At 37.0% G+C, this 26,927-nt stretch overlaps 2 protein-coding genes across 8 annotated transcripts in view; one reads left to right on the top strand and one right to left on the bottom strand.

Annotated features, from left to right (window-relative positions):
• The window catches only part of NT5C3A (5'-nucleotidase, cytosolic IIIA), a 51,594-nt gene extending 32,463 nt beyond the window's left edge, over positions 1–19,131 (top strand). For 4 of the 7 annotated variants that reach the window (XM_042969551.1, XM_042969546.1, XM_042969559.1 and 1 more), the window contains 10 exons: positions 3,702–3,756; positions 9,999–10,097; positions 12,256–12,325; positions 13,149–13,195; positions 14,208–14,293; positions 15,682–15,771; positions 16,013–16,069; positions 17,371–17,533; positions 18,224–18,424; positions 18,919–19,131. In XM_042969551.1, the coding sequence (XP_042825485.1) occupies positions 3,721–3,756; positions 9,999–10,097; positions 12,256–12,325; positions 13,149–13,195; positions 14,208–14,293; positions 15,682–15,771; positions 16,013–16,069; positions 17,371–17,533; positions 18,224–18,424; positions 18,919–19,020 (951 nt within the window). In that variant the 5' untranslated portion in view covers positions 3,702–3,720 and the 3' untranslated portion in view covers positions 19,021–19,131. The remainder of the gene's footprint in view (positions 1–3,701; positions 3,757–9,998; positions 10,098–12,255; positions 12,326–13,148; positions 13,196–14,207; positions 14,294–15,681; positions 15,772–16,012; positions 16,070–17,370; positions 17,534–18,223; positions 18,425–18,918) is intronic. The other 3 variants (XM_042969528.1, XM_007090523.2, XM_007090522.2) reach the window with 3 other exon arrangements.
• Positions 19,132–25,224: 6,093 nt separating this feature from the next.
• The window catches only part of FKBP9 (FKBP prolyl isomerase 9), a 42,252-nt gene continuing 40,549 nt past the window's right edge, over positions 25,225–26,927 (bottom strand). The window contains exon 10 of the mRNA XM_042969515.1: positions 25,225–26,616. Within this exon, the coding sequence (XP_042825449.1) occupies positions 26,440–26,616 (177 nt within the window). The 3' untranslated portion in view covers positions 25,225–26,439. The remainder of the gene's footprint in view (positions 26,617–26,927) is intronic.

Genomic DNA, 26,927 nt, shown 5'->3' with positions numbered 1-26,927 from the left:
CTTAATTTCCATGTGCCTTGGTTTATTCCTCTTGAAAAATGCTATTAGATATTAAGGCAGTGGGGGTGGGAGGATATATGAATAAATTCTAAGCTCTGAAATTGTGCATTTTCTTAAGTGTCCATAAAAGTCTGACCGAGAAACCAAGTTTTACTATTTAAGGAAATTGGTATAAATTCCCAATTTTTAAATAACTAGCCTTTGAAATCTATTTTTCTTCTATCTCCTTCTCTTCCCTTCCCACCTTTTCCTATTCCGTTTCTTTTTTCTTTCCCCCAACAGGCTTAGGAAAGACCTGAGAATGTTCAGTTTCATTTTTGGTTTATGTCTGTATCGAGAAAGTTTCACTTTCTAGTTCGTATATATTTTTTTCACTGCTGCCTTGAAAATCTAATTAGGGAGAATTATTTAAATGCTTCATGAAAATGATTTACAATGCTACTGAAATAATAAACTTACAGTTTTATTCCGTGTCCTAAGAAAGTGTCATTATTAAAAACGTAAGCTATATCATAAGTAATACAGGTTGCTGGAAAAGTGTAGCAAAAATGGATTCATTTGGAAATTTAGTACTGTTGCTGATTGATACCCTGTCCATATTATAGTAATACGCATCTTATGTAAGTAGTGTGCAGTTTACCATTCAAACTTTCTTTACCTTATTCTTGTATAGTGTAAATGTTTCTGCAAATATCACAATTAAAGTAGCCTCACAACTTTTTAAACCAATGTTAATGAATTTAATCTTGTTCACTTTTCCCGTAAGACAGAGTCAAGCAGGCCTTTAAAAAGTATTCAGTTTGCCTTCAAATACTTTAAAACTTGTATAAAGGCAAGTAAATTTTTTCATATAGATGTAGAAATTTTCAGTCATTGATTTGTAAATATCTTTTCAAGGTAAAGTTAATGATCTCAGAAGGAAATAACCATGATAGCTAATTCAGTTACCCAGTTTGTGCTATTCAAGCGAAGTTCTTACCTCTTGCTTCAGATTCTTTGTAATAAATAAACACTGTTAGCGCAGAGACCTTAACCTCATAGTGAAGGCACACAAAGTAATTATTCCAATTTCCACATTTTACAGTCCACATTTAAAATTCCAAAGACTTTGAAACTTCAAAACTTCCCGTGAAGAGAGTTCATAGTTGCAGGGTAGTATTTTCTATTTTTGAACATGTCTTCTACACTTGATGTGTTTTTTCCAACAGCTCTTCTCTTGAAGCATCTGCAACAGATGACTGTTGGCAAAGTAAGCCAGAACATTATATACCAAGTATAGGCTTACAAGCCTATTGGTTTAAAAATACCCTGCCCTAATTTTCAATGTCTTCCTTAGAATAGTGCCAGAATGCTGGCATTTATGCCTTAGTCTTTACACTTTTGTAATGATAGAAACAATGGGGTGATTTTTGTATTAGGACAACAGTATCACTTTATGTGATATTATCTCTGAACAAGGATACATTCTGGTCAGATTGCCAGTGAGAATTGGGGAGAGCAAGGATGTTCAGTTGAAATTTACATGGTATCCATAAACTATTAGGTTTACTTATCAAAAATATGTCCTAAAATTGGCCATTGTCAAATTTTTGTTTGTGTTTTTTTTTTAATAAAATACGAAGAGACCATGAGAAAGACAGTTACTTTTTCAAATAACACTGGCTTTTTTTTCCTTTTCTTTTATTACTAAACATAAATGCTCCAAAAAGAGCAAAATTGGGGGGTGGGGTGGTGAAGAGGAATGGGCTGCCTGGCTCTGTGTAACAAAAACATCTGAGATTCCCAGATATTAAAATGTATTCTGCACTGCTTGAATTCTCTTTTCCTTTGGGTTTTTCAGATGTTTCAGGGTACACGGTGTTTTTGTAAACTCTACGGTACTTTATTTTTTTTTTCATGTTTGTTTATTTTGAGAGAGAGAGAGCATGTGTGCAAGCAGGGGAGGGGCAGAGAGAGAGAGGATCTCAAGCAGGCTCCACACTGTTAGTGTGGAGCCCGATGTGGCGCTTGAACTAATGAATCGTGAGATCATGACCTGAGCTGAAATCAAGAGTTGGATGCTTAACTGACTGAGCCACCCAGGCACCCCAACTCTACTGTACTTTAAATAGTGCTTTCAGACAAATGTAGACTCCTTTTCAATATTAAACATCAAAGGAAAACCATAAGCATATTGTATGCTTTAGTTTCTATAAATGAAGAAACAGATTTGCAGGCAACTTCCGTGACATCTTCTTTGTTTATGAGGATTGACAGAAAGGAAGGGTTACTTCAGTTTGACTATGATCATCTAAAGACTACTAACCCCCAAACTACCATTACAATTACATTTTCAGGGTAGTGATCAAAGCTTTTATGAGTTATAGATACTTCTGCAGATAGTACATTATTTTTCAGATGTGAAAAATTGGAAGTATCTTACTATTTGGAAATACTGTTTACTTAGCTCTAAGATGCCACCAATCATAAAACCATTAGCTTACAAACAGCCTTTCGGGGAGGGGGGGGCAGGAAATACCTTTTTATAAGACATTTCCTAATTTAATGCATTTAAAATGAAAGGGGGAGGAATGAATTTTAGAATTTGAGAAAATGCTACAATAAATTTTAATTATAAAGAACATATATATAATGTCCAACTTTTAAGAAAAAAGTTTTTCCCCTTTTGATAAAGTTGCCCTTTTTATTTACTTTTTAATTTTTTTTAAGTTTTATTCATTTTGAGAGAGCGTGAGTGGGGGAGGGGCAAAGAGAGAGAATCCCAAGCAGGCTCTGCACAGTCAGAGCGCAGAGCTGAACATGAGGCTCAAACTCATGAACCATGAGATCATGACCTACGCAAAAACCAAGAGCTGGACACTCAACTGACTGAGCCACCCAGGCGCCCTTAACATTGGCCTTTTAAGTACTGCTTTTGTTAAAAATTTTTACTTACCTAAAGTAAAGTCATTGAGGAACAAAAGTATGTAAATTTCCCTAAGAGTGATACTGCAAAAATGAAAAAAAAAAAAAAGAATAATGATAAGTATTTTATTTTATTTTATTAAGAGATATTTTAAAAACCACTTTTTTTGGTTTAACAAACTGATATGTATAAATTCCACCCAAACCTGTAAAATGATCATTCAGTTAACAAACACTATCACATACTTATTCTGGGCCAGACACTGCTAGATTCAGACACACCTCAGATATTAGTCACATCATTTCACAAAATTAAAGAGTTTAATATGGGACAATTAAAAAATAAACTTGACTTTTGTGTATTATGTTTCTCCTTAAGTTCTATTCATATATTCCTTCATTGATTCAGTAATAGTAATGCATAATTTTCCCACAAACTTCATCTTTCTATGTAGAGACAATGTTGGTAAAATATTCTTGTAATAAAGCATTTTCTTGCAAATGTAGACTTTCACTTGAACTCTTTATTCAAATCTCATTAACACTATATAAGTCCTTATGGGAGAGCTACAAATTTTTCACACAGATTTTTAACTCCAGCCTTTGTGAGATAGAGAAAATCTTTGCTGAGCTTCTTAGGAAAGGAAAAAAGTTGCCTTCAGTAACTTGGTATTTAAATCAAACCAAAAGTACCACCTTACTATGTCATTAACATGCAGGAACAGCCTGAAATATATGTATGTCACGTGTACTTTTTTTCTCTCTCCTTTACTGTGACATCACCTGGGGAAATCCAGAAGATTGGATAACCAAGAAATGCCTAATCAAGACTCCGCTGTGCATGTGAAAATGGTGGGTATTTGAGTATTCCCAGTTCCATTTATTAATGGTGAATCTTCACCACTTTTACCTCTGTCTCTAACCAGATCATTAATTATGGGACTGTAACTTTATCCAGATCTCCCTTCACAATGTTTCACACACAATAGAACCTCAAGTATTTGTTTAATTGAATTTCACTTTACCTTTGAAAAAATGTTTGCTTGAAATATAATGTGTATTGTAGTGTTTCTCAGCATATGAAATGGTTACGCCATTCCTTTTTGTGCTAAATTTTCCTTGCTCAGCAAAAACACACTTAAAGCACACAGCATGAGTTATTTTATATTCAGCATCTGAATTAAAACAACAAATGTTTAAATTAAAAAAAAAAACTTCTTGTGTCACAGTAGAGTTCATTGCATTGTAGACATTAGGAAAAGGAAGGAAAAATAAAGGTTTTGGAGTCAGAGCTGGCTTCAGATCTTAATGTAGTCCTTAAGAGCTGTGATACCCTTGAATGAGGGCAGCAGTCTCACCTTTAAGAAATGGTATGAAACCACCAAACTCTTGTTGTTTTATTCATATTCTTTCCCAGCTTTATTGAGATACAATAGACATTATATATAATTGTGAGATATTTAAAGTATACAATGTGATGATTTGAGATTTGATATACATTGTGAACCCATCTTGTTAATACATCTATCACCTCACATATTTACCCTTTGGGGGGTGGGGAGGAGAACATTGAAGTTCTACTCTCAGCAAATTTTAGTTATACAATAGAGTGTTATAAACTATAGTCACTGTAGCATACATTGGATTTTTAGACCTTATTTATCTTATAAATGAAATGTTCTTATTTATATTTAATGGAAAAGTATGTAAAGTGCCTAATAGCATAAAGTAAGCACTCAGTAAATGTTAATTAACTATGTAAGTAGCATTTATTTGCATGTGTGGAAAAAATTATATCTTTTCCATATTCACCATGGTAAAATCCTAAAAATCAAAATTTCCCCCTCTCTTTTAAAGAGGACAACTGTCCCACGATCACCTTATATTTTCTTTTCTGTTTTGTTGTCCTTCTTCCTCTTCTCTATTTTTTTCTTCCTCTTTCTTTTTTTTTTTCATTTGAGTCTATAAACCAGAACATGACTTAGCATGCAAACAGCTTTGTGTCACAATTAATAAATCTCTATGTTCAGTTTAGCTGTCCTCATCCAGAGTGCAACACGAAGGGAAGGCTGCCTCAAAGTACTGATTAAGCTGCCATTGGTGTAGTTATTGCTATTAGGATAGAACATATGAAATTGCTGTGCTTTTGTATGTTGAATAGTCCAACATGGGCAGTTTTGATTGGTTCAGCCAGATACATCATTCAGCATGGTCTTCGCTTCCATTGCCTGGTTAGCATTTGATTCTTTGCTATTGAATGTTTATGATATGTAGAATTAAGTCAGTCCAAACTTTTTTTTTTTTTTTTTTTGCTTGAGTTGATGTTTTTTAACCAAAATGAATACTAGTGATGTAGGAATGTCCTACCGTATAATGTGTTGTTACCTGGGTCCAAAACCCTCTAGCGTGTCTTCTTTGGAAGTAGCACTGTAGTCAACCCACAAAGAGACTGTTGAAGGAAAACAAGCCCCAAAAACAGGTACATATTTATTTACTTTTTACTTTTCATTGCATTAATTTGCACAGTTTTTACCTTTGGTTTTGCTTTTCTAAAAATGTTGGTAACATCTTTTAGGTTGACAGCTCCTTTGGATGTTATTCTTAACTTCTTATGATCTGGCTCCAAATCTCTTTCCATACTTCACACACACACACACACACACACACACACACACACCTCCATGTACACTAAACTTCTAAACAAAGAGAGCTATTTCTCTTTTTCCCACATTAGACCCTCCACTTTGACTCTTGATCTCAGCATATACAAGTCCTGCTTCTCTTTGAAAGCCTAGCTCAGTTGGTTCTTCTTTTGGCCCTAGCGGAAATAATCTCAGTGACTTCTGTTCCTCTTGCATTTTATCTGGACATCTGGGCAGTGGATTACTTATTTGGGCTCCTGTATTACAGACCATGTTAGAGAACATGCACTTGGAGCATAAAATGTTTATCTTACGGGGCCCCTGGGTGGCGCAGTCGGTTAAGCGTCCGACTTCAGCCAGGTCACGATCTCGCGGTCTGTGAGTTCGAGCCCCGCGTCAGGCTCTGGGCTGATGGCCTGGAGCCTGTTTCCGATTCTGTGTCTCCCTCTCTCTCTGCCCCTCCCCTGTTCATGCTCTGTCTCTCTCTCTGTCCCAAAAATAAATAAAAAACGTTGAAAAAAAAAAAATTAAAAAAAAAAAAATGTTTATCTTACTAAAATTTTTGTATTTCTTACAGAGCTGCCTTGTACTTAATGATTAAATGGTGAATGAATCAAAGAATTTGACCTACACTCCCTTAATATAGAGACAGGCCAAATATATGGTAGGCAGGGGGAGATGGCTATCACTATAATTTAGTAATGCATAATCTTCCAAATAAATCATAGAGTCATCTATGTATGAGGGTGAATGTACCAGTCTGAATAGGTGACTTTGGACCTAAACTTTCTATGTAGCTACATGAAAATTGTAGTGCCCCCTTCTTTGTATCAATGTAGCAATGAAATCTTTTGCTTGTACCCAATATGAACACTGGAAAACAAAAAATATTTCCCCTAAGAATTTTGGACAGAGATCTTTAAGTCATTTAAACTAATTTTTACTGGGCCATTTTCAGAAAATACAGGTAAAACTAGGACACTTTTGTAACTATACCATGTAGATCTCTGTTATATCTTGTCTCAGTGTATCTGCAAGATAAAGATAATATCAAATAATCAAATATTTCTGTAGAGTTGTGAATAAAACTGTATAGCTTTGAAATCAACTTCTTTAGAAATCACTGCTTTTTTGAGTGAGGAAGTAGACTAATGATTAGGAGATCATTTCATCTGTACAAATACATTTTATTAAAGATCAGCCAGAATACATGTATTTTAGGTTTTTATGAGGTCATCTTTAGCATTGATTCAGATTTGGCTCCAGTCAACCAAAATGCCCTGATTCTTGTCAGGAAAACTTTACTCTTTCAGCATTTTACATTATGGCCTTATGAAATGAATTTATTTTCTTTTGTTTGTAAGTAATGGACATTTTTAGCCACTTATTTATTTTCCATAAAATTAAGTTGAAAAGTTTTCAGACAACTCAAAATAACTCGCCTTTCAAATTTGAAGTATCATTATTTTAAGTGCTACCAAATAGGTGTGTTTTTGTTCAAGAGGAATATGGAAGAAGGGATTTGAGGAGGTACCAAAAGTGTGTGATGTATGATGAATGTATATTCCCGCAGTACACTTCTTAATGTTCTGGTATTCTGATATTCTTTGACACATTTCATATAGTATTTTAAAATTATATTTCTTAGGTTGAATTCTAAAATAATTGAGTAAAATGCCCAGTATCTCAGGTTCCTGAGAGATATTTATGATATACTTTGGTGACATTATATGTGTATCGTGGAACTGGGAGGGAGGGATGTAGGTATTATTGCCATATAACCCAAAGCAGAGATGTAATTATCATTTTAAAATTTCCTACACTTACACCCTCTTTCCTATTGTGTTCTTTGGAGAAAGTTGCTGCTCTTTCGTCCGTTTTCATCACTGTGATTTCACCTTGGTGCTATTTGGGTATTTCCTACTTATTTATCTGAAAACGAACGGCTGCGTGTTGCACAGAAGCAGGGATATCAATGCCTCGATCCTCTGGTTGTCTTTCTGATAGTTTTTAACCTGGCAGAAACTGGCTTCCTTTGAAGTAGCCTTGGTACTTTTTTCCTATCCGTTATCTGAAACAGGTTATACTATCCTATTGGAAAAAAATTTGTTTTTTTAATTAATGTATTGTAGAATGTGATTTGCACGAGACAGGACATCTTTGTCAGTATGGACACACCGAAATGTTTAATTCTCTTGGTGAAAATATAGTTAGTGGCATATATCTGCTGTTGCTTTCATATCTTCTGTTGTTTTCAGTAATGGGTTAGGTATTAAGTCAAACATGGGCTGACTACTACACATCTGCCAGTTAAGGCAGATGTAAGAGCAGAATTTAGTTGTTAGGAAGTGAACATACTAGTTGAGGTATTTGTAAGGGAGCTACAGAAGTGATGTTCCAAAACAGCAACAGTTTCTAAAACTCAGCGGGAAAGCAATAGCGTTGTAAGTACTGTTGATCATATATCTCTGACATCTAGTGTCTGACACAAAGTAGATACAGGTAAATATTTGTTAAGCAAATTAAATGATTAACAAATGAAGAAAAGGAATGTAGGAATAAATGCCTATTTGCTTTTCTCATCTATTGAAAAATCACTATAAAATGAATATTTAGGTAACCTTTATTCTGTTGACACCTTTAACGTCCAATTAAGTTGAAGAATCTCAGTATGTAGGTTAGTTGCATTGCAGGTTATCCTATTCTATTTAAATATGGCTTTAAAAAAATTTTTTTAACATTTATTTATTATTGAAAGACACAGAGAGACATAGCATGTGCATGGGAGGGGCAGAGAGACAGGGGAGACCCAGAATCTGAAGCAGGCTCCAGGCTCTGAGCTGTCAGCACAGAGCCTGACGCGGGGCTCAAACTCACAAACCACAAGACCATGACCTAAGCGGAAGTCGGACGCCTTATCGACTGAGCCACCCAGGCGCCCCTAAATATGGATTTTTAAAATTAAGTATATTGTAGGATCTTTCATTAGTGGAAAAAAGTGTTAATGTTAGCATTTCTCTTTCCTGTGCACTTCTGCATTTATCTTTCAGTCTTAGGAAAACATTTTAGCCTTTTCTGATTTTCTAATTTTGGTCATTATGTAGAGAGAGCAGAGGACCTGAGAAACTTAACTGGTCACATGCTCTTGGAGCAGAGATGTAAGGTCTAGGGAATTTTTTATGACCATATCTGTGATACACATGACATATGCTACTATTGATGGTAACATACCCAGAATAATAGCATATGAAGTAAATAAAGGTTACTGGATACAACCCAGTATGGAACCTTGATTTGAGGTTCTCTTACTATCTTTTCATACTGTGGAGCTATTAACTGCCCCATAACCACAACCCCCCCCCCCCAACACACACACCCTGCATCTTCTTATACATGTGCTGTAAGAGCACTGTGCTTGTGCGTTTTACTCTGGTCAGTTTCATTCTCCCTGTGATAGGGTAGAAAAAAGAAACAATAATTAATGTTACATTGTTGAGCAACACTAAATCCTGAATAAACCGGCTTAGTAGCAACCTAAGCCCAGGTGGTCTAATTTTTTTTTTTTTTTTAAGTAGGCTCCACCCCCAACATAGGTCTTGAACTCTCCACGCCAAGATCAAGAGTCTCCTGCTGGTGGTCTCATACCTTTTAGTAGTTGTCTTAACTTGAAATAAATACTTTGTAAAATTTAGGCCAAGAACAATGAAATTATTTAGGATTTAGCACAATAAAGGCACAAGATATTGAAGCACCTTTTCAAGTTAAATATATTTTAAAAACATTTTAGTTACCTATACAAAGGTACACTTGAGGACAATAATACTTTAACATTTGTTACCTTTCTGCTAAGATTTTTTTAATGTAAATATAAATAGAAGCTAAATCTTAAGCAGAAAGATCTTATAAGAAAACTATCATAAAGTTCAGATAGTCTCCATTCCATTCTGGAATTTTATTTTGATTAATGAACTCTGTGAAAAACATTTGTATAGCTGTTTATTAAATAATATTAATTTTAAAAAGCCAGATGCAAAAGTATATGAGAATGACATAAACTGTGCATATACATGCATGTTTGTAATCAAAGAAAATAATGAAAAATATATTTAAATGTTTACTAGCTTATCTTCAGGTTGTAGAATTCCAAACAATGTTTATTTTCTTTTTTATATTTTTTGTTATTTCTGTGGTAACCATGCACAACTTTTATAATTAGAAGAATTACACTTTCTGACAAACATAATTTTGTTTTAATCTTCCAGATGGAAACTGTTGATGTGCTTCAAAAAATTTTGTGTGTATAAATGGTAATTTGATATGATGATTTGCTTTTTTTTTTTTTTTAATAGTGCCTTACCGTTTTTATATCTTAATATAAGCTTCTGCTTGGTATCAAAGGAACCTGGGAAAAGGGGATTTAAAGGAGTTAATTAACTTCTTTTAATTTTTTAGATGCCAGAATTCCAGAGAAGTTCAGTTCGAATCAAGAACCCAGCAAGAGTAGAAGAAATTATCTGCGGTCTTATTAAGGGAGGAGCTGCCAAACTTCAGGTGAATAATTATCAAGAAGTCTTTACTATTAAACCTTTATTTTTAATGTTCAGGCACATGCGTTCATCTCATGTTTTGCTAAAATCTGGGTAATACTAAGTACTAAGCTAATTAATGCTGTGCAAAAGTATTAAGCCATTTTTTAAAAATATTTATTTATTTTGGGGGAGAGCACAAGCAGGAGGGGGGCAGAGAGAGGGAGACAGAGGATCTGAAGCAGGCTCTGTGCTGACAGCTCAGAGCCTGGAGCCCCCTTTGGATTCTGTGTCCCACTCTCTCTCTGCCCCTTCCCTTCTCACACTTCATCTCACTCTCTCTCCCTCTCTCTCAAAACTAAACAAATATTAAAAAGCATTTTTTTTAAATAATGTGTATTTATTTTGAGAAGAGGGAGAGAGAGAGTGTCAAGAAGGCTCAGCGCTATCAGTGCAGAGCCCCATGCACGGCTCTATCTCACGAACTGTGAGATCATGACCTGAGCCGGTATCAAAAGTCAGATGTGTTAAATCGACTGAGCCACCCAGGCACTTCAGTTTCAAACCATTGTAAGAATAATACTCAAATTTCAAATCAAGTTCGAATTAAGATGTAACTTTATTAGTGAATAACTGATTTTTTTAATTCTTTGAAAAAAATTATTAATGTTTATTTTTGAGAGAGAGAGACAGACAGACAGAATGTGAGTGGGGAAGGAGCAGAGAGAGAGGGAGACACATAATTCGAAGCAGGCTCCAGGCTCTGAGCTGTCAGCACAGAGCCCGATGCAGGACTCGAACCCACGAACCGTGAGATCATGACCTGAGCCAAAGTCGGATGCTCCACTGACTGAGCCACCCAGGGGCCCCTCATTCTCTCTCTCTTTTTTTTTTAATGTTTATTTATTTATTTATTTATTTATTTATTTATTTATTTATTTATTTATTTTGAGATGGAGGGAGAGAAGGGGTGTGCAGAGAAGGGGCAGAGAGAGAGGGAGAGAGAGAATCCCAAGCAGTCTCCATGCTGTCAGCACAGAGCCGGGGCTTGATCTCACAAACTGTGATATCATGACCTGAGCCAAAATCAAGAGTTGGATGCTCAGCCAACAGCCACCCAGGTGCTCCCCCCAAAAATTTTTCCCTTTTTAAAACACTTCTGAAAAAGTATTTAACCCAGTCACCTAAGTTTCAAGAGCTGGTAAACTATCTCCATGTATCAGTATCATTCATTCATTGGTATGCTTTAACTACATAGCAAGTTAAATAAAAAATGTGATAGTAACAATAACTAAGAACTTCATATCATTTATTTATTTATTTACTTATTTTGCACAAATAGTATATGCTTTTTATTATGGTAAAAAACACATTATATGAAATCTATTCTCTCAATAAATGTTTAAGTGTTCAGTACAGTATTGTTAACTCTATGTATATTGTTGTACAGCAGATCTCTCAAATCTCCTCATCCTGCCTGACTAAAACTCAATCCTCACAGGACAACAATTCCTCATTTCTTTCCCTCCCCACACCCCTCTCCCGCCAGCCATTGACAGCCACCATTCTTTTTCCACTTCTATGAGTTTGACTAATTTAAATACCTCATATAAGTGGAATCATGCAGTATTTGTCCTTCTGTAAGTGGCTTATTTCACTTAGCATAATGTCCCCTCAAGGTTCATCCATGTTGTATAGTATGACAGGATGTCCTTCTTTTTAGTTGAGAGCCTCATATAATTTAATTGCTTCCACTGCATTTTTGTACATTGACTAAGTAGTTTGAAATTTTGCAACATTTTATCTCTATCAAGAACAGTAGCCCAATCACCTGTAACTGAAGATTTCCCTACCAATTAATCAGATTTTATTTGGTGACAATGCTAGAGCACTGAAGGTATCACTCTGTGGTTAAGATAGCTCCCAGGACTTAACTGCATGGCAATACCTTCAGTGCCCTGGCATTGCCACCAAATAAAACCTGGTTAATCAGTACAGGGATCTGAGTTTGTAGGTGACGGGGCTGCTATTCTTGATCAAGAGCTGCAGTAGAAAGCAGAATGCAGCAAATAACCAATAGTGGATGTTAGGGACTGAGCACAGTCCCATGCCTCTAAGTGCAATACATGTCTAGCCTTGGTGGCTGTATTTTCCATAATGCCTTTCCCCCCTTTTTTTTACAGATAATAACAGACTTTGATATGACACTGAGTAGATTTTCCTACGAAGGGAAAAGATGCCCAACATGTCATTGTAAGTGTGGCGTTCATAAACAGATTTCATGAAAGTGATTCCGTTTTCAGATCCACTGTTATCTGTATTATCTATGAGATTGACTGCGGTTTGCTCTTCTTTTTGTACATTGAAAATAAGAGGACCTGCCTTTTTCTTCTTATATTTCGAGGGTTTGTTTTCCCCCATGTTATACAAATGGGTATTTTCAGGTATGGTTTTGGTTACAAAAGGAATGAAGACTTCTGAAATTTTTCTCCAAATGTGGTCTGTTCATTATTTAATCAAGAAATATTTAAATGGACTTTAAACTTTGGATTAACCTAGTATTTCTTAGAAATAGCATTTTTATCAACTACTGTTTTCTAAGAATGTCACTGAATTTTTGCAGTGTTGATTTATAAATTAAGTAAAAGAGTGACTAAATAAATATCAAGTTATGTGTTTTCCAAACTTGGCAGTCAGTGTTAAAAATAATCCTCTTCAACCTGACAAGCAGTGATACAAGTCCTCTCATTTACTGGCGCTGCATGTGTAGTTTGAGAAATTGTTTTGATAATTTATATTAAAACCACTAGAAATCATACCCTTTGGCCCACTGATTCTTGGAAAATTTTTAATGAAGTCCTTCTAAATGTAGGAAAAAAGCTTTAGATCCAAGGTTTGGATTTTAAAGCCATCAGATTCTCCAGCAATGTCACTTGTACCATAGCACTAAGACCAGAAGTTATAATGACCATGCTAGTGGACTGGGCATTTAAACTTAAAAGTAGTGAGTTATTTAAAGTAGTGGTAGCATCAATCAGAATATTTCTTTTAATGCTAGTTTGCTTTCACTCTTCAGATGTCATTGACAACAGTAAGCTGGTTACAGATGAATGTCGGAAAAAGGTAAACACTAACAGTAATCCAGAGTTACTCAAAGACTTCATTAGCCTTTTTGCCTGAGAATTTCTTCAGGTTCATTCACACAAACAATGGATATAAAGTGCTTATCACCATACCTGGCACATAGTAAACACTGAATAAATGTTAGTTTTATTGTGTGGATTATACGTACTCAACATTATTTTAAAGAAAAAATTAACTTTTTAACAAAGACAATAAAATTAACATGAGAAACTTTTAGTTGATTATCAAAATATTCTGATGTCCTTACATTAAGTGTACATTAAAACAAAAGTACTTTGATTTTGTGCAGATATTGCTCCTTTATTTATTTTTTTAAGTTTATTTATTTATTTTGAGAGAGAGAGAGAGAGACAGAGAGAAGGGGAGAGACAGAGAGAAGGGGAGAGACAGAGAAAGAGAGAGAGAGAGAGAGAGAGAGAGAGAGAGAGAGAGAGAGAGAGAGAGAATCCCAAGCAGGCTCCTCACTGTTAGCACAGAGCCCGATGTGGGGCTTGATCCCACAAAACATGAAATCATGTCCTGAGCCAAAATAAAAAGTCAGATGCTAAATCAACTGAGCCACCCAGGCACCCCAGTTTTGCTCCTTTAAATTAATCAGGAAATTGCCTCAGTCCTCTGCTTTCCTTGAGTATGTGTCTATTGGTGTCTGTGTTAACAAAATAGGACTGCAGGTGTGAATCAAATTTAATACTTTGATATGAGAACAGAAGATTTTTGTAGTAATAATTTGATTATTAGTCGATTTCACTGAATTGCTGACCTGAAAGTACTTAAAAAAAGAAAGGTAGTTTTTTGCAGGTACATTTTGTTACATGTATAGCAAGGTCAACAAAGATCTTAGTTGATATATGTATTAGCTAAGTACTCGTGATCTAATCTTTAACAGCCGTTTATAGCAAACATTTGTTGACATTGTTTTGCTTTCTATAAAACTGTGCAATTTAATGACAACTCTGTCATCTTCATAATTAAGTTATTCATTTATTTCTAGTTAATGCAACTAAAGGAAAAATATTATGCTATTGAAATTGATCCTGTTCTTACCATGGAAGAGAAGTACCCCTATATGGTAGAATGGTAAGTATGTATCGGGTAAGGGGAGGTTTAAAAATATAATAACATAACACTGCAGTTACAACTAATGGCTTATTTTTTTCCCTATGCTGTATATAAATAGATTCATAAATTATCTAAGGAGTTATAGCAGTGAATAAATACAACAAAATGAACCTAATTTTCTAATCACTCAGTGTAGAATTTGCTTTGTTCTGTTTGTTTGTTTGTTTGTTTGTTTGTTTTTTAATGGACAAAATGTGGGCTGCATGTGTAAAGAAAAAGAATTGGGATTTGAATTGACTCTGAACTCGTTTGGAGCCAGCAGGTGACATAGTTGGTAAGAAATGGGCCTCTTGATGTTGGCTGCATTAATGGAAATGGAGCCTTCCAAGCTGACCACACAGAAAGCATTGTGTTGAGTCCTGAGAGAATGCTGTTAAGAGAAATGTTGAGAAACTTAGAGTGTGTCAGATGGGTCCACTAAGAAAATCACAGGAACTGGAGCCATCCCATTTGGGAAAGATTTCACTGAAGAGAGAAAGCTGTGATTTGAGAAGCAACAACTGTGGTTTTTGAATCTTAAGAGGACAGGAGTGATGTTCTTTACCTTCATTATCCTATGACCTAAACTGAATGCCTTGTACACTTAATCAATGTTTATGGTACAAAATGTTGAAAAGTTGGGCCTCTGTGGAAGCAGAACTGGAAGCAGACTTAGAAGGTTTAAGAAGACCAATTTCAGCCTGATGAAAGAAAGGACTACCTAGTAATTAGAATTTTCTAGCAATGATATAAGCTTCCCTGGAAGAATGAGCTCACCAACGTGATGGGAGCTGATCCAGAGTGGGGGGTCCCTTAGGAATATTGCACGATGATACTGGGTATCAGGTGGAGAGGTTCTAAAGGCCTGTTATGGAGATGCTTTGATTATAGGTACTTTGATATAATTTTAAATCATGTGTTTATCAAACTTGTCAAAACAAGGGTTTTCTCTCGTGTGTGCTAGAGAGCATCTTTAGTACTGAGGTATTTCACAACAATTTAGACTACAAACAGGTAAAACAAATGGCTTTGCACTAATTCTCATAATCGGAGAATGCCTCTCTCAGTTGGATTTAGTTCTTTGAAGACTGAGGAAAGGTGTACACGTAGTAGCCTTTCATTGTCTCATTAACACATTTAAACTAAAACTTTGGGGTGAACTGGGAAATACAATAAGAAGATGGTATATTGATTTGAGAACCATAGGGTACATGGTCATTAGTGATGAATTTAAATTTCTAAAATTTAAGTCCAAAATATGATGAATGAAATACTGCATTATCTGTCACTGAAAAATGCCTTTTAATAAAGATGATGGTTTTGATTTGCTTTAATCGATATTCTTTTTCTTTGGTCATGAACTCCAGGTATACTAAAGCACATGGCTTGCTTATTGAACAGGCTTTACCAAAAGCTAAACTTAAAGAAATCGTGGCAGAATCTGATGTTATGCTCAAGTAAGTTTCTAGGGTGTTTTTTGCTGTTAACTGTCTACAGACTTACATATGTACTCAAGTGTATATTTATATTAAAATAATCTATAACTATATTACTTATAAAAATGTAGCCAAAATATGCCACCTATCACAAAATGATGAGGATTTAGAATGATATATTAGATCTTGGTGTAGGCAGTAAGAGCCTTATGAGATTTAAGTTCTAATCTACATTTCCTCTCTCTACATTAAAAATTTCAAGACTTGGGGTGCCTGGCTGGCTCAGTGGGAAGAATGTGCGACTCCTGATCTTGGGATTGTGAGTTCAAGCCCCCTGTTGGGTGTAGAGATTACTTAAAAAAAAAATACTTCAAAAATATTTTTTTAAGACTAACTTAGAAATTTATGAAACCAGGACCATTGTAGAGTTTTTTAGCAAAATTCTTTTGAAAGACATAAAATATAAAAGGAACATTTATAAATCAAGTTGAAAAGAAATTTTTTGCTCATACCCTGTTTATAAAGTTACATGAATCTACTTTCTGAATTCTCAAATTTCCTTGAAAACTATCTCTAGGAAAGGTGAATATGATTTAGCAAATGGTAAAAATATTTGTATTACATGAATGATAAGATAGAAACATTTTTAAGCTTCTTTTCAATACTGTTTACCACCTCTAAAAATTTTCGACTTATTAGGTAAATATGATGATGTCGTGGGGGCTTTTTTGTTTCGTTTTTTAATGACCTACATTTTAAGGTGACCTACTTTTTTTGTCAGTTATTTATTTTGAGAGAGAGGGTGCGCACACAGTCAAGTGGGGAGGGGGCAGAGAGAGAGACAGACAGAATTCCAAGCAGGCTCTGTGCTGTCAGCATGGAGCCCTTAAAAAGCTCCATCCCTTAAACTGTGAGATCATGACCTGAGTTGAAAATAAGAGTCAGGTGCTCAGGATGTTCAACCGACTAACTGAGCCACCCAGGCATGCCTCTAAGGTGATCTACCTCTAAGGAGGAAGGTATTAAATGTCGGAAAGAGTGTGAAGACAGCTAGTAAGCATTTCATTCCTTTGTAGGCAGCTTAACATATAGCCCAGGAAGAGTAAGGGAAGAAACTTAGATTAATAAGTTAAAAACATTACCTACAGCCACGCCTTAAGCAGGAGAGATGCCAGTTGTAAAGAGAATACATTCAGTTCCTGCCCCTCTGCTTTCCTGAGAGGAAATAGTTGAGCAGGATGGCAAGCGGGAAGTGTTTCAGCCCATTTCTCAATGGGTTTTCCAGGGTGTGCTTTTTTCCAGTTGTGGTTAATTATTTGCTGTTAAATGGTATACATTGTGAACTGTAGGCTTATGTCCATATTTAATGAGAGTCTAAAATCATCTAATTTGTATCATTAGAATTTATTAAAAGCAAGGCAAAGAGTGGACTATTTGGAAAAACTTGTACTAAAATTGTCATATACATCAGTAACCCTGCTCTGAGGCAGGATTCTGGAAAGGGAATATAAACGGGCCATGGAATTAGGTAGAAATGTTTTGCTTTTTTCATTTCTAGGTGAAAGGATATATATCTATATCTTGCTTTTTTAACAATCAATTCCTACCTCCATCTTGCAGGGAAGGGTATGAGAATTTCTTTGATAAGCTCCAACAATACGGTATCCCTGTGTTCATATTTTCGGCTGGTATCGGTGATATACTAGAGGAGGTGATCCATCAAGCTGGCGTTTATCACCCAAACATCACAGTAGTGTCCAACTTCATGGATTTTGATGACAATGTAAGAACATTTTTCATAATTACTTTTTAAATCTGAACATATCATTCTAAATAATTCTTCATAATTATTTTCTTCATAAGTAATTTTTCTTCATAATTACTTTTAAAATCTGAATATGTTTTAATCATGTAAATGCAGTTGGTTTTTATCATTTAAGGTATATTACTTTATATATATGTATATATATATATATATACATATATATAAAACATATATAATATATAACGTATATTAAATTAGGTCAGGTCAATAGGCCTACTGTGGGGCTCATCTCCCAGTGTTCTATCTGTATCCATGTTTTAAAAATAATATGCCTTTCTTAAACTTTTGTTTCCCAACCTATAGACTAATATTAAAATTAAGAAAAGTTCTTTTAATGTAACTCAGTGCAGCAGCTCTGAAGACTTAATACCCATAGGTGGAAAAAAAGAAGTAAATTAGAACTGACTTTATTTGAATAAATTTTTCAATTCAAGACAATATATTGTGAAGTACATAAAATGGGACCTCTGGTTAGGAAACATGAAAAGTTAGAATTGGATGTTTAGCTCACTGTGTTTAACATTTAAAGTACTCTCTAGAAAGTCATTAACTTCTCAGAGCCCTTCTTACCTATCATGAATGTGAAAATAGAACAAACAGAATTTGCAGTTTGGAACCTACTGTTTCAAAGGATTTATGTTTTTATAGGGGGTGCTCAAAGGATTTAAAGGCGAACTAATTCATGTATTTAACAAACATGATGGCGCCTTGAAGAACACAGAATATTTCAATCGGCTAAAAGATAATAGTAATATAATTCTGCTGGGAGATTCCCAAGGAGATATAAGAATGGCAGATGGAGTAGCCAATGTTGAACACATCCTGAAAATTGGATATCTAAATGATAGAGTAAGTATACAGGTCTGTCATTTAATTTTCTTATAAGAAAAAATAAGGATGGAACTTAATAGGCAATTGTTACTAAAGGTACATGCAAAAGGAGTTAGATACAATTTGATTGCTCTTTATCCTTTTACTTTGGTGTGATTAAGGGAATCGGGATGTACATCTGTATGCCATCGGTATTAGGGTGGCTTCTCTGGCCTCTCCCTACCAGAAACCTTAGCACCCCCAAGTCATGAAAGTCAAAAATGTCCCCAGCATTGCCAGAGAGTTGCTTGGGCAGTCTCCCCAGTTGAGACCCACTGGACTAGAGAGAAGTGACTTTGGGAGTAAAGCCACCCTGTGGCTATGTTCATAAGTCTTCATTTCAAAAGTCTTATGAAAGTAAATTTGATTTACTTCATTTTAGCCCAAAAGATCGAATGTAGTAATGAGATCCACACTGAAACAATTTACTTCTCCTCCCTGTATATCCTTTTAATTTTTCTGTTGTTGATTAGGTGGATGAGCTTTTAGAAAAGTACATGGACTCTTACGATATTGTTCTAGTAAAAGATGAATCACTGGACGTAGCCAACTCTATCTTACAGAAGATTCTATAAACAAGCATTCTTCAAGAAGACCTCTGTGCTGTGGGTGCAATTGATGCAGGAACTGCTCACCTGTTCATCTTGCTGAAAGACTTCTATTTATAATACATTCTTGCTCTTGAAGTTTTTTCTCTACGTTACTGAGGTATTTTCAGACATATTGAATCCATCAACTGGAAACTCCTTTTTTCCTCACCTCTCTCAACACACTCAACTATATTTTTTAACAGTTTAAAAAAAAAAAAAAAAAACAACCTTAAAGGTAAAATTGGAAAAATAACTCCATGAATTAATTTCCAGAGTGAATTTTGTAGTTTAATGTTATCATGAGGTTTTTGAGGAAACTTTTTACTCTGGGAAAAAAGTCTGTATAAGTTTAAAAAGAAGTTTTATGAAATGGTGAAATAATGTGCATGATTTTAAGTGTTGCTGTTTTTGTCATGTGGGTGAATTATGCTGATGATATCACCATCTCCTGAAATTGTATTATGTTTGGTTATTTTGTTCTTGAGAGTCAGTATTTATCAGAAAATAATGGCACTTGGTGTTTGAAAAACCATTGGTATCCACATATCACTAATCATTACAAAATGTTCTATATTGATGCACTGATAATACACATGAAGTGAAAAGCCTTTTAAATTGTACTGTCAAGACCATTGTTGTTCATTTATTCAACAAATATTTATTAAGCTCTTGCAGTGTTTTTCTTGTGTGTGTGTGTGTGTGTGTGTGTGTGTGTGTGTGAGAGAGAGAGAGAGAAAGAGAGAGATGAATCCTATGTCATTGTCATAGTGGCTATTTAGATTGAATATTTTTAAATTTACATATTATAAGTTTAAGGATGAAAGGATAGTTGCAGAGAAAATTTAATCAGCCCTTCAGAAAATACCGGGGACTGGGAAAATTGTTTTCCCTCATTGAAAATATCAGTAAAAGAGGGTACTTTGTTGGAGGTCTAATAGTTTCAGAAATAGCCACAGGCAGGGAACAAAGTGGAGCTGGGTCTCATGGTAACTGAAACCGAGTACTGCTGAGTTAAACCGACATTTGTCTTTGCACTCTGACTTCCTGTTCCAAATTTCTGCTGCCCCATAAATGGTTCATACAGAGTTTAGACTTGCCATTGTGATAAATCTGACCCTGGCTCTAACCATTTCACTCCAGAGTCTCCGAGCCACTAATTCCATAAAGCATCTGAGCTCAGATACACACAGAGCATGTTCCAGCTGGTTCCGGACACCCAGTGTGGTCGGCAATCTCTAGTCCCATTTGATGTGGCAGGTAGGTGAGGTCTTACAGTGAAAACCTTTTCCCTGGGGCTGCCCATCCTTACCCTCCACCACTACTCCTTTTTATAGTAAACAATGAAACAAAGTTTATAATGGCCAGAAGTAGACTATTCTCTGTTGAAGTATTTCCAAAATCAAACTGGAAACCAAGCTTCCTTTTTTTTTTTTTAATGTTCATTTATTTTTGAGAGAGAGGGAGGGAGAGTGCAAGTGGGGGAGGGGCAGAGAGCAAGGAAGACAGAGGATCCGAAGTGGGTTCCGCACTGACGGCAGTGAGCCTGATGCAGGGCTCAAACTCATGAACCATGAGATCATGACCTGAGCGGAAACCAAGAGTCAGACACTTAACTGACTGAGCCACCCAGGTGCCCCTCGAAACCAAGATTCTAAAAGAAAGAGAGAGAAAGAAAGAGAGGGAGGGAGGCACCCCTTGAAACCAAGATTCAGAAAGAGAAAGGAAGGAAGGAAGAAGAAACCAAGCTTCTTGCTTTAAAGCAGATTAGCGTCACATGAGAGTATCAGAATTACCTGGAGGAGTTTTTCACACAGAAAAAAAGTTGGGCATTTCTGATCTAATCAGAACTTTTTATCCCATGTTGCAGTTAGAGCTTGCCATATAGACTGTTTTCCAAGGAGTTTATAATATGCTTCTACAAATAAGCATAGTTCATGGTATAAATGTAAAGAATACTGAAGGTATGACCTCCATTCTAGTCTTGGCTCAGCCCTTTACTAAGACTATAGAAGTCAGGCACCTCCCCATCTAACAAAGGCCTTGAGAGCATGCAGTCTTTGTAGCCCCTTATAGCCACTATCAGGATAACTTGAATATCAAGCCAAGGCCCCTGCCTTTTCCACTGCATCCCTGGGACCGTATCACCTCTCACTGCCCCCTGTTCTACTGGTATTTGAAATAATTTGTTTTCAAGTTCCGTTTTCAGAGCAGTTTAATGTAGCCAATATAGAGTCAGACTGTTGTGATTTGGATCTTCCTTCTACCACTTAGTAGCTGTGTGACCAGAACAGATTATTTAACCTGTGCCCCAGTTTGCTCATCTGTAAAGTGAAGGTAATGATACGTCCTCCAGATACATCCCTGTGAGAATGAGATGTACTCATCTACATCTACGTATGCATTTAAATTTTGTATTTCCATTTAGAATGGCTTAGTGCAAGTATTCAGTATTGCTGGCTATTTGTCCGCAAGTGTGAGCACAGTCTGGGTGAACTGAAGAAACAAAGTTATTTTGTAGCCCTAGTGAACACCGGCAGTGTGGTAACTACCACATTTTCTTAAGAGTCTAGCATTAGCTGTTAAGAGTTTTGTTTTTTGTTTTTTATTTTGAATTTTACTTTAGGAGGTAAAGCAGTTTTGAGTGCCGAGATGAACAATTTTGATGAAACCGAAAAAAACTGTCAGAGATACTACTTTGTTCCAGAGTGATTTCACAGGAACTCTGCTTTCCATGATATGTTTGATAAGACCAGAGTTAATTAGGTAGATTATTGAACACTTTTTTTTAACCAGACTTCAGGTTCAAGGCATACACCATGGAGAATCAGGAAATAAAAAAGGGGTGCCTCGGTGGCTCAGTCAGTTGGTTAAGCATCTGACTTTGGCTCAGGTTATGATCTCATGGTTCATGAGTTCAAGCCCCATGTCGGGCTCTGTACTAACAGCTCACAGTCTAAAGCCTGCTTTGATTCTCTGTCTCCCTCTCTCTCTGCCCCTGCCCCACTTGTACTCTCTCGCGTTCTCTCAAAAATAAATAAATAAATAAATATTTTTTTAAAAGGAAGAAAAAATTTCATGGGATCTTGAATAATTTGGAGACTTATCCAAGGTTACCTCAAGATTCACCAGTCCTGCTGTGTTTTATACTTATTTTTGTATTTCAGTACAAGTTTAATAGGTAAGATAAAGTGTGGCTGAGGTGTAAAGGGTACAGGCCTTCAAATCAGTCAAACCTGGATCTGAGTCTTAGATTCTAACTACAACACTTGGTAAGTTTCTAACTTTTCAAGGCCTTGGTTTCCTCATCTCTAAAATGGGGTATTAATTTGAGGTGAAGATTGATTCAATGAAGAGTCACTCATCCCACCAAAGATTGAAGTCCTTACTGTGGGCTAGGTTCTAGAGAAACAATTAACACACCAGACATGCTTCCTGCCCTCGTGTAGCCGAAGTCAGACGCTTAACCGACTGAGACACCCAGGTGCCCCTCAAACACTATTTTAATAAGCATGAAAGTGTGATATCTGCAACTAGCAATAAGTAACTGGGAACAGTATTCTTAGTTTATAAACAGACACCAGATCCCCAAGAAAGCCAAGGGAAAAAGACTTCAAAGAAAACAACCTTGTTCCTAGAAACCTAAGACATTGAAGTGCTATATATAAGCACTTACGTGTAATTGCACTCAGGCCCACTCTGTTGCCAAAATGAAATGTTTTTTTCTGTCTTTTAAGTAATAATTTTGAAAGGTATTATAAATTCCTAAGTAATGAGAGATCAAAACTCACCAGGTTTCAACAAAATAATGCAGATTGCTTACGCTCGCAAGATAGCTTAAGTGGTGTTTCAAGCACACAGGTCACATGCATACTCAGATGTCATATTCTCTGAGATACTCTAATCTCCCACTGGGCATCAATGACCTACTTCATCTTTAGGGCCCAAAGTCCAAAATCTGCATGAGTCATAAGTTAGGTGATCCCAGTCTACAGCCGATCCAAACTGCCTCAAGCAGCAACACAGAAAATGAGTGTAAGATGTGATTGAGAAAAATGCTTTGTGGCATCCCTACCCTGTATTTGGCTCCCTAATGAGTACTCACAGTCTTGCCAACAGAGCTATAACCCTTAATCATAACGCAGATAGAAACAGGGTTGCAGCAGCATCATGAGGTGAGGCCATCTGAGCAGCTGGTTGAGCCAGAGATTAAAGCCTCTGTCATGGTCACAGATAATTGAATGCCTTCCTTAGCAGCAGGAAGAATCAAAGTGCCCCAGTAGTGCTCAACAACAAGCCAAAGGTTTAGAAAGATAAGTACTACACAGTATCATTTATATGTGGTATTAAAAAAAATAAGTTGAAGTTATAGAAATAGAGTAAAAAAAATGGTTACCAGGGGCAGGGGGATGAGAGAAACAGAGTTTGGTTAAACAGTACAAACTTCCAGCTATAAGATAAATAAGGTCTAAGGATTTAATACATAACATGGCAACCATAGTTGGTAACCCTGTATTGTATAGTTTTAAAATGCTAAGAGTAGAACTTAAATGTTTTCTCTCTCTCTCTCTCTCTCTCTCTCTCTCTCTCACACACACACACGTGAAGTGATAGATGGAGAAATCCTTTCACAATGTAAACATGTACATATATCAAATCATCACATATGCATTAAGTATCTTAAAATTTTACTTGTTCATTACACCTCAGGAAAGAAAAAAAACACAACAGGTGGCAGGCTGGAGAACCAAGAAGAGCCAATATTTCCGTCTGAGTCTGAAGGCCAAAAAAGACCAAGGTTCCAGTTCAGCAGTCAGGCAGGCAGTTTAAAAACAAAAACAAGCTACCCGGCTCCCGGGTGGCTCAGTCAGTGGAGCACAAGACTCTTGATCTCAAGGTCGTGAGTTCAAGCTCCATGTTGGGTGTAGAGATTACTTTTAAAAAAAATTGGTTGAGGGGTGTCTGGGTGGCTCAGTTGATTAAGGGTCTTGATTTTGGCTCTGGTCATGATCTTTCGGTTCGTGAGATCAAGCCCCAAGTCAGGCTCTGTGCTGACAGCATAGAGCCTGGTTGGGATTCTCTCCCTCTCTCTCTGCCCTCCCGCACTAGTGCTCTCTCTCTCTCTCTCTCTCTCTCTCTCTCAAAATAAATTTTAAAAACTTAAAAAAAAAAATTAAATGTTCCCTCTATTCTTGAAGCTCTAAGGCCCACAGTGCTTAATTTCCCCAGAGAAACGTATCTTTTATTCAGCAAACCTGTCCACCACCAAAGAAAACAACCAGTGAAGAAATTCAGACAGGACCAACTAAAAACCTGGGACAGAATAAGCACAAGGTTTTTATCTTCATGAAGATGTGTAAGGATAATGAGGTGTTACAGATCAAGTGCATTCCAAAGGGCAATTCCATTTAGCAAAATTATTAACCTATCTCGTGCACTTAAGGAATTCTGTTAAAAAATCTTGAGTGACTATGTGCCAGGTAGAAGACGGTTAAGGAATGTTAGTTACCATGACAGCAACAGCCAGGAAGGCCATGGGCAGGCATCTCCTTTGCCTTCCAAAAGCATACAGAGTCCCTGAGATTGCTTCTGCAAAGAGTAAACTGTAACATTTGCTTTTTTTAAAAAATGTATTTTTCTCTATACATGTGCCAGTTATCCTCCATTTGCTCCCACTCCAATGCCTAGTCCTTCACCTTACTCTGCACCCCAAAAAGCTGACTCTGAGAATACCAGCCACTAAGCTCCTCTTCCTTTAGCTTCAGATTGGGTTCAGCGAATGGGAACGAGTTACAGGACAGAGAATGGGGTGTCTCTGCCCTCCTCTGCTGCAGCGCCAGCCACACTTCTGGGCGTGGCTGTGTCTCCCCTTTAACCTTTCAGCCCCAGGGGTGTAGAAGAGCCCCCTACTGCTGCTGGCCAACATCTATCATGGTACCTTGACATCCTAACTAGGTCTCTAGGCCCTGTCCACACATCTGTAAAGTCCTTTACATAGCTTCTCTTTGGAAGGCCCGTATGTGGGTGTGTTTCCTGCCAGGACCCTGACTGACACACCCCCATACACTATCCGTCACACTCCTCCACCTTCAATGAGATGCAGCCCTCCTTGAGGTGATTCTCAATGGATAATCAAGACGTATTCTCATGGGATCCTCTCAGCCTTCAAATAAAACTCCACAACACTTGATATTATCATTCAATTTTTTTATATATGAAAAGTTCAGTTTTCCAACATTTATTCCATTGAAGGAGTGCACAGCATTTTCATGAACTATCTCAGGGCTACATCAGTACAAAACAGTTTAAATTAGTAAAAATAAAGCAGTTTCAAAAGGAAAATTACTGATTACTTCAGGGTGGACGCCACCACCACTTGGGAACAGAGGACATAAGGCAGCAAGGTTGTTGGTTACTGCATAACATGGGGGCAGGTTAACAGTGTCCTTGTTTTTCTACACAGAGAGAGGCCCATGGGCTTTAGGGCACCTCCCTCTCCAGGACACAAATGAGCAGAAATATGTCACCTTGTGTATGCTCATCTGTTGAGATGATACTTCCTATCTTGGTCACACACGCTGGAGCATGGATTAGCCACAAGCCCTATACAAATCTATCTGATCAAAAGATTCAGGGAGGATAGAGCAATGGGAATAAGAAAGGGTGAAGCAGATAATCTTATGTGGCAAACATAGAATCAAATTCTCTACTCATAGTCCAAGATGCCTCTTGTTTGGTCCACTGATTTTCTTCTTAACTTCCAAGTCACCCAGCCAATTGGAAGACCACAACAGGTAGAGCATGATTAACTATCAAAGCACACATGTGCAAGTATGTGTGTGTGCATGTGCATGCGTGTGTGTGTGTGTGTGTAGCAGGAAAGTGGAAGTTGGGCATTACCAGAGCCTGTACGGGCCACTGACAAAAGGGCCCCATCCTGGGGCTTTTGGGGAAATACTGCTGGGGCATGCTGTTTGTCTTTTCTGCTCATCTGGAGAACACTTTTAAAACACCAGCAAGTTAAAAAAAAAATTTTTTAATGCTCTTTATGTAGATCTCCTGGACGCTTTTTCTTCTGTTCCCTCTAAAATGGTTACGACCTCTGTATGACACTATTTTCCTTTAATAACAAAACTACACAGAAGGCTCACAAAACAATGGTTGACAGTGCAGCTCTTCAATATTCTACACAGCCCCTGCTAAGGCACCTCACACTGATTTTCATATCACTGGCATTTGGCCTAAAATTCTCACCATGTGTATCGACCCATCCCTGACATATGCCCCACGTACTATGTGACCATCTACTACTTGTGGACGATTCACCTTCTGAGAGACCCGCGGGCCTTCGCTTCACTTTCAGCCATGACCGGGGGCTTGGTATCACGCAGTTGGCCCAAGGCAGGTTTAGAGTTCATCATGTTTAGCCTCCTGGTCTTTGAGTTTGAATTCCTCTGCCGTGACCTTCCCATCTCCATTCCGGTCCTGGTTGGTGAACATATTCTTCACAATCATCTCAGCATCAAAACCAGGAGCGAGTTTCCCTTTGCCAGATGCCACCTGGGTATGAATGTATTCTGAGAACTGGAAAGAGAGGGGACAGGACAGACCATGAGATACAGCAGCCGAGCCAGGGTCTGAACAGAGCGTCCCGAGGGCAATGGGGCTGGAATTTGAGTCTAAGCTTGCAAAACAGACAAAATTTTGTGAGCTACACAACCTGCCTGGTGTTTCTCCCTCCAGATGCAGGTGTATAACCATAATGACTAATGACTCCAGAAGTTCCTAGGCTCCATGCAGCAGTGACTGGAGCTATCCCTTCTCCCTAAATCAACACTTAGCTCTCCACCACAGGCTGATGCTCTAACCATCTTTGCCTCTGAGAACACTGCTGC

Source organism: Panthera tigris, chromosome A2, assembly GCF_018350195.1.
Source record: "Panthera tigris isolate Pti1 chromosome A2, P.tigris_Pti1_mat1.1, whole genome shotgun sequence".
NCBI lineage: Eukaryota > Metazoa > Chordata > Mammalia > Carnivora > Felidae > Panthera > Panthera tigris.
This window is presented reverse-complemented; position numbering and strand designations above follow the sequence as displayed.